At 47.7% G+C, this 8,484-nt stretch overlaps 1 protein-coding gene across 4 annotated transcripts in view; it reads right to left on the reverse strand.

Annotated features, from left to right (window-relative positions):
* The window catches only part of Bdg (sodium-dependent transporter bedraggled), a 63,087-nt gene that overhangs the window by 44,541 nt on the left and 10,062 nt on the right, over positions 1-8,484 (reverse strand). For all 4 annotated transcript variants that reach the window (XM_071697691.1, XM_071697689.1, XM_071697688.1 and 1 more), the window contains 2 exons: positions 7,412-8,456; positions 1,142-2,158 (listed from right to left, as the gene is read on the reverse strand). In XM_071697691.1, the coding sequence (XP_071553792.1) occupies positions 1,142-2,158; positions 7,412-8,439 (2,045 nt within the window). In that variant the 5' untranslated portion in view covers positions 8,440-8,456. The remainder of the gene's footprint in view (positions 1-1,141; positions 2,159-7,411; positions 8,457-8,484) is intronic.

Raw genomic sequence — 8,484 nt, forward strand, 5'->3', positions numbered from 1 at the left:
AAAAAACCATATAAAAACAGTTTTGTACCATTTTACGTTTCCACTGTAAGTTTCTACATATACTTTGCACATCGATGCCGATCTTTCATGACGGTTTTCTTTCATTATTTATTAATGAAGCAAATCTCTATATCGTTAGGAACTTTCTGTACAGGTCGTCGATCTGTGGTCAATTCGTTTTATTTTTTTTTTTAATCGAATTTATGTTTCACTGAACAGCAGATCGAGTCGAATTGTTCTTGCGCGCCGCGGGTCGAAATATTTATGATGTACAAAACAGCAAGACACGCGTAGCGTCCTTCACGGATCGTCAATACATCCAGTTTCTGATATCGTTGCCAATCAATTACGTACAACTCCGCAAGAACGCCGACTGCCCGAACAAAAAGCGTGCAAGGATTACTGATTTCCAAGGTGAAAACATGTCTAATCGGGGACAATCGGGGAGGAGGAATCCGCGACGTGCGTAGAAAATTTTCTAGTCCAATTTCCTAACGACGGGACACCGTGAAGTGACGTTAGACCGATTGCGCAAACAGGGTGCCAAAGCGCGAGTATTGTCAAGCTCGAACGGGCAGCGGCAAGTGTAACAAAACCGAGTCGTTAACGTTCTCTCGTTTCCGGCGGGAATGTGGCAAGAGATCTTAAGGCAAGGTCGAGAGAGAAGAACACGGGATGACTCCGGAGAAATTCAGCCGGCCATAAAGATCGAACTTTTTACACGTTTTAAAAAAAGGATTTAAAAAGAATCCTTCAAATCATATTGCGTCTGCCACGTTTTGGAACACACCCTGATCGATCATCGTGCCTGCAGTCCTTACTTGTTTCCTCCGGATATTGCACATCCAGCGTGACAAAGAATATTCAAGCTGAGATCACTATCCCGCCTCGCGTTTATATCGATGCCTATCTGGCGAATGGCGCAACCCGTTACCTCGTAAATTAGGAGCTAAAAATTCTTCTTGTCACACGTATTACGCATTGTTTGCAGTTTTTTTATCTCTTTTCTTCAAAAACGGTCTCGCAACGTTCCCGCGTTAAGTCTGAAGAATCTTTCGTCTGCATCTTTATCGGGAAAATCCGCGAGCTTTCTCAACGTAAGAGAGACGCAGCAATTATGTATAAACTCGTGCAAACTGACCTTCTCGGAGCGGTGCGCTGCGGGCTGGTCGGCGTGCTGGAAGGCGCGCTGCTGGAAGCCCCGCCGAACGAGCTGGAGCAGGTCGTGTTGCCGGACGCGGTGGTGTCGCTGGCCGTGGTCGTGGAGCCGAGGCTGCCCTGCCGCGATGACACCTCGCGATTACGCGCGCCTCGCGATCTCCCGCCGGCGAATTGTCGGCCGGTGGCGCGGCGCGGCGTCGCGGCGCCCGCGTTCCTCGCGGGCGCGCTCGACGGTCGGAGCAGCGTGCCGGAAGTGCCGCTGCCGTTGGTCTGCGCGGCAAGGATCTCCGGAGCGATCAGCGCGATGTCCGGCAACGAATTCGGCGCCGAGACGACGATGGCGCGCCGATTGGCCGGCTCGTTATTACCGGTACCGGTACCGGCGCGCTGCGTGCCCTCGGGTAGTCGCAGATGACGCAGACGCCGCATGGACGCGCGCATCCACGAGTTCGCGGCGGCAGCGACCGAGCTGGTGACGGCGGCGACGGCGGCGGTCGTCGCGCCGTCGCGATTTTCACGATCGACCGCCTCGTTCGTGGCGTTGCAACGCGCGGCGGCCGCGGCCTCGTCGTCGTCATCCTCGCCGTCGTTATTGTTGTCGTTACCGTTGCGATGCCGGCGATGTCGTCCGCCGCTGCGACGATTGTTGTTACCGTTGTTTTGACGATCGTGGAGAAGCGCGCCGCCGGAGGGTGACCACCGCGTGCCGCCGCCACCCGCTAGGGACTTTGCCGTCGCGGTGACGGACATCGCGACACTGCGGCCCGTCGCCGTTTCGCGATGCTCGCAGCCGCGCCTGCGCCCCGCGCTCCCGCGGGTGGGGGCCGCAACGCTCGCCCGCCCCCCCTGTTCGCCAGCCCCACGTTCACCGGCGGCCGCGAGCGACTCCGCGGCCCGCAGGTACTCCACTTCCTCGAGCCACGACCAATCCACCTCGGAACCTTCCGAGCAGACGTCCTCGCTCGGACTGGTCGCCGATTCCGCTTCCGGTGGCTGTCTGCAAACACAGAGGGAAAAAATGCGGGCTTAATCTTCGGCCGGGTTGAATTATGCGGGTATCACCGCTCCGATGAACGCGTACGACCTGAATGCTGGCGAAGCAGCTTTCCTTTTTTTTTGCGCCGATATTACGAGAGAATAAGTATAACGGAAAAATGTACATGTATCTTTTAGCAGCTATATATACAAAAAAAACAGGATCATAATAATTACAGTTAGTATCTATATAATTATCGGCGATATTGATTGATCAATAACTAGTTTGAAATCGATGGGATTCGTGTCGTTTAATTTTTAAAATTAGAAATATTTTATACATTAATTTGAAATATTATAAATCTTGAAAATGTACGTAAAATTCATAGGAATAATATTATTAGGCAAGATCCAGTCCTGATCGTAAAAATGTTGTTTTTCTCTAATTGATTGTGTATCAGGTCGGTCGTGTTTTCACTTCCTTATTGTTTCAGGCTTTATTTTGAACTACTATTTTTCTCACTTACTCAAACAACAACAATAGCCGATCGATTTCTTGGCAACGTTACGTCGTTCTCTTGACATTAGAAAAATTGTCTTTCACGTCGAGAGTTCAAACAAACTCCTTTTTACGCGGGAGCAACAGGTTTCCCCGCCTCTCTCTTTCTCTCTCTCAGAACTTTAAAAATTTCCGTATCAAAGCGCGCGGCGGGTCGACGACCCCGATCTCTGTTGTGTTCTCCCCGATTTTACGCGTCTCTCTTTCCCGGGACGAGATGGAAAGCCACGATAATCAGTCGAACGCGTGCGGGGAACAGCCCGAAAGAGAGATATCACTCCGAAAAGAAAAACTCCTTGTTCCCCGCGCACGGGCGTAGGCAGCGCGTGCCGCTTCGAGGGGTCCAAAAGCGTCACGGAGGGATAAGCGAGAGGAAGAAGAAATGTCACCTCAACGCGGGCTCCACGCCTCGCGCACACGACCCCCATACCGTGCACCGTGACTTCCGGTACGAAACACAACGCCTGCGAGCGAACACCTATGTCCTATAGCACGGCGCAACCAACGCGGCGCGCCAGAAGGCATTTCTACGCCGATCCCCGTGGGGCCCGTGGATTCCTGGTGCGCACCCCACATCCGTCCCGACCACCGGGAACGACGAAGGATAACAGGATGTGAATCGTACTACGCGTCCTATGCGCATGTGGGAGCGCGAGCCGCGCGTACCTGGTCGTGTCGCGTCCCCTCCCCCTCCCCCCCCCGCGTGGCTACTACTCTCGGCGCGGTCTCGGCGGGGAACGTCGCGCGATTACGAATTGTGGGAGGATAATCGTAGGAATGTGGGTGGAGAAGCTCGGTAATTTCTCCTCGTGCCTCGAAACACAGAACATTTGAGCTGTTCGCAGATGTACGGCCGGGGGGTGAAGGGGAGATGGTGGTTAGAGTGATTCAAGTCCCTCGAGACAAGAGGGGAACATTGTGAGAAAGTGTGACTGGCGCAATATTTTGTGGATGACGCGCGCACGCGCATTTTATATTATGTAAAATAAGTTATTTAAATGTATGTAATATTCGAATAATTTGTTTTATAGGAGGGATTCATTTTCCAAGAAAAATACGTCAAAAATAGACTTTTGCTATATGCTCTTAAAAAAAAAAATATATATATATATATAGAGAGAGAGAGAGAGAGAGAGAAAAAATTGCGTTTAGTCATTTAGAACGGCTTTATAGTTTCCTACAGTATTAATACCTACTGTTTTTTTTTTTCGCTATCTTTATTGTGCTGCTTGAAAAATCAGGATATTAAAATAATATTCTTTACAAAATGGCTGATTTATATGTGTCCAGAATTTATTCTCTTTGTTTAAATGAAAATTTTAGGCTGTCTACTGTAATCTTCGTGCCTGCTCTATACTTTCTTTTCTCCCTACTTTATTCTTACGTTTAATCTAAAACGGTCGGTTATGACGTTATACAGAAGGCACGTAGTGATTCAGAATTTCTACGATAATAAGATTTTATGCTAAGATTTAGCAAATTATCTAGCAGTGTTATGTGCTTGATAATTTTCAATATCTTAGCATTACCGAGAACCGCCAAAAAAGGCAGGTTTAAATTATTATTTATGGCATAAAAGTAAAATGCAGACACGCAAACATGATTTCATACTTGAAAATCTGTAAGCGAATGGACGATTTACGCAACAGTTATATTAACTGTACCTTTTCTTATTCCATCAATCTCGTACTAATTAACTAATTAATTCCGAATTTTCCCGAACTGCGAATTGCAGATTTTTTTTTCATTTGAACACTGCCTCGCATCGCAGACGTGCAGCGAGGCATTGAGGGATTTCGTCACAAGGTGCAGTGCGCATAACTGCGACATGCGGCTTTCCGGATGCGTAATGTCCGACCGACATGGCACGGCTCTCACCTTATTGTGCGCGAGTCGCGCGTGGGAAGTGTTTCGCCGATATAACAACTGAAATTTGTTGTTCGAAACCCGCGTGTCTACGCGGGGAAGCACGAGCGAGAGAGGTGAGGCCGTTGTGTGTTCGTGCGCCCGATGACCCGATTGCTTTCGCAGCGCCCGCGGCGGTTTGCGTATCAATCCGCGGACCGACTTTCTAAATGCGGTCATGCCCTTTCCCAGCGGTTCTGTCTATCGATAACAATATCGCTGTTCCGTCGTCGACCCTTCATCGGCCCGAAAATTTTTTCCGACGGATATCGTGTTTTTTGTACAAAATAATCTCCTCGCTGGTGCGGCTTTACGTTGTAAAATAGGTTTCAGAATTTATCGAATAAAGTAAGTAAACTTAGATTTCTAAATGATGATTTAAGTGTTAATAACGCGATAAATCCGTTTGCAATTGCAATTATAAACAGAGCTGTATCTTTGATATAATATCTCTTAAAATAAAAACTTATTGTCAGTATGAACATTGAGGATCTTCGTGCGTTACATTTGGATTTATATTCTAATTTATCCCCGGGGTGTCCTATTTTACTTTTCAGTCTGCGAGCTGAATTTAGCAAAAACGTTTTACAAAAAGGTTGTATCCAGACCATGCAATTTCTATCTGAAATATTTTTTACCTGCCGGACTCAATTTTCGCGTAATTCGCCTGGGAAAAATAAAACGGGACATCTTATATACTTATCGAATTTATTTCGAAAGCGACAGATGTGCCGTGAAATCTTTGTGTTTTCAACAAATAAATTTTCAGCTCGCAGACCTCTTGTCCTTTCCAGGAGAGGAGAGATTTGTTTCTCCTCCGTGTATTCTTACTTTTATATTGGGTTATATCTCGGTTCTTTTATCTTGTCTTTGTATACTTATCCACCTCGTCTCACAACTCGCATCTCCGACAAGTATCACGGCGTTTCGCTCAGACGCTCATTCGCGGATTAATCCGGAGAGTGACTTTCTAAACGCGGTCGTGCCCTTTCTCGACGCGCCCATATCAGACGACGATATCGCAGTCGCGTTATAATGGACGACAAAGGCTCTCTTTGCGCGTATCACTACCGCGCCGTCTATTGTTATTAATTATTTCCTATGCGCGCGGAACAAAAGCGGCCGTTTCGCTATTATTACAAGACACCACGGATACGTAGGTGAATCGCTCCTGGAACGCGACGTTAATGAGCAAACGGAAGAGAATTACAGGGAATTACGATACGTTACGAGGTGGCGAGGATTAGTATTTTAATTTTCCGTTCCCCCTTCCCCCGCGAGAAGAAAGTAGACGTATATATACAGAATAGTAACAGCTCCTTCATTTATTATCAAAAACAACGATATTTTATTCTTATGTATTATTTCATTACGGAAAAAAGGGTGTAGCGGAAATATATGGCTATTAAAATGCTATAAAAATAACAACTATTTTTCTTCTCATATCTCGGCATCGTTTATCGTTAATTGCTCGTATAATGTGCGTTATTGCGTACCGCGCGCTGGGACCAGAATTTTCCGCTTTCACGTGTCATACGTAATGTTCCATCCCTCCGAAGCGTTCCATGCGTGTTCAATTCGATACCGGGAGGGCTTCTTGAGTCATCGCATGTCCGCGCGCTTACGCGAATGCTCGCCTCGCGCGATACCGTAGCGCAAATCATCCGTGAAAATCCACGCTTACACGATGTCGTTTACTTCTACCGTTCTACGGCTTGACCGTGATAATTTTTTTTCCTTTTTCAGACGGAGAGCGACGCGTTTGCCTTTAGATTCCGAATGTTCACACTATCGTTCCGATCCCGCGGCCGTTAGAAAGTTTTACTATCTCCGGAGAGAGTAAAATCTCAAATTTAAGCAGTCTCCTGACTCTCAATTCTTCAATTAAGAAGGCAAAGAAAAAGTGTTCCGTGTAAGCGCGCACGACTGGATCCGGCGTGAAATTTTTAATTAAAAAATCGAGAGTGATTTTCGACGAATGTTCCGAGTTCACCTCAGAGCGCCAGCAACTTCAAAGGTCTGCCAGCTAAGAGAGCGGCTCTCTAAAACTCTCGAGCTTGCACTTATGCTTAACAGGTACGCTTGAAAGGTAGAGCATACATAATGCGTTTGAGGCCGTCAAAGAGGATCTGCATTTTCATTGTCAGTGTCCCTAACTTCGATCGACGAGACCCCGCGTCGTTTCTCATCGTCGCTAAGACGTCGAGCGAATCTGAATCGAAACAGTTTGCACGCTCGTTAGGCTCGAGCCTATGTAAATACTTCCGGCACGAAAGCGCGCTTTCCTGCCAATGCATTCTACCTACGCGAATTCTTGCATCGGTCTAAGAATACGAGCTTGCTCACCGTGAGAAGCCGCTACAAAGACAGGTGAGATATTTTAGCCGAATACGAGAAGCTAAGAAGGAATTTCTTACAAAAACATCACTGTCTTCGCAGTGGGAAATTAGGGAACACGATTATAATTCGATTAAAATACTTGTATACTTTCTAACCGGCATGAATTAATAAGAGAAACTGGATGACTAGATTTGTCGAATTTTTAATGAAGTTATCCGCCGCAAAAATTAATTATTTTTACTTTTCAACAATCACAAAAGTTGCGTTAAGACTAGATATTTTTTCATGAATAATTCTTGTGTGACTTTAATATTAAATTCTTCAAAAAATTGTTAATTTACACAGGATAATATTACGTAATCCTTATAAAATCAGGCGTAATTTCGTTCTCTTCTATACGTGACGTAAAGTACGATCAAAAACTCCTTGCGTGAGAAAAGGATGAAAATGTAACAACGGAAGCAATCGTACCTCGTGAGAAAGCTGGCCGCCCCACGATCGACGTTGGAAATCAACGGTACGCAGCGATATTCCTTAAGACTCGTGGATCTATCGATGCCAGGAAGCCCATCGGTAAAATGGCTCGAGTTTAGGCTCGTCCCTTCCGTCCACGACTTACGATGCGACTCTTGAAAGGAACGCCTTTTGCTTCCGCGCTCGAAGGCGTCTTCTCGACCGCGCCTCTTGAGAACGACTCTCGCGCGAGGCTCCGAGTCGATAGAAACGGATCTATCCTTGGGCGAACTGTCCTCGCGAAACTTGTTCGAATTTGGCAACGATTTGTAGACTGGATCGTCGTCCGGCTGGACATTGTACTCGCTCGGCGTGACGGCGCCTTTCGTCTCCTCCACGTCGCTTCTACCGTTCGCTTCCTCGTTCGAGGTCCTGGACGACGACTCGAAGGGGTAACTGACCCTGTCCTCTTTCCCCCCGATCGAGAGACGCACGGAGGATGTCGTGCGATTCGGGTCGACGTTCTCGTTCCTCGCGCGACCGCAGCTCGTTTCCGCTTGGTCTTCGTTGTCGTCGTGCTCGGCGAGGAAATCGAAAGCGTCGTTTATTTCCCGCGTCTCGTATGTCTCGTCTTCGTGTCTCGCCGTCGAGGCTCCCCTCGTTCTTTCGCAGCTCGATATCGTCGCGTGGTCCACCGTATCCTGTTGAGCCTCCTCGTTGATGTCCGAGCAAGTCTTGCGTATAACCGGCTCTAAATTCCTAGTGATGTCGCGCACCCGCTTGATCGTGTCTGACGAGACCACGTCGATCCTTTTGCGGATTGGTACCACTTGATCGTGGCCCAAGGTCACCAAGATGTCACCCTTATCGATGCTGTTCAGCACTCGCTCTTGCTGACGGGTGAGAGAGAGTTTCTGCTCCAATTTCGGGGGACATACGTCCAGCAGATGCTCCTGTTCGTCGGGCGTTGCATCGTCCACTGTGACCCGCGGTACGCACGCATCGTTTCCAAGATCGATCAGATCGCCATCCTCGTTGGACGCCATTTTGCGACGATTTACACCTGCAACGATAAAGAGCGCTTCCGTTAA

The sequence above is a fragment of the Temnothorax nylanderi genome, unplaced genomic scaffold, assembly GCF_030848795.1.
Source record: "Temnothorax nylanderi isolate EJ_2023f unplaced genomic scaffold, tnyl_v1.0 TNYL_tig0013_pilon, whole genome shotgun sequence".
Classification (NCBI taxonomy): Eukaryota; Metazoa; Arthropoda; class Insecta; order Hymenoptera; family Formicidae; genus Temnothorax; species Temnothorax nylanderi.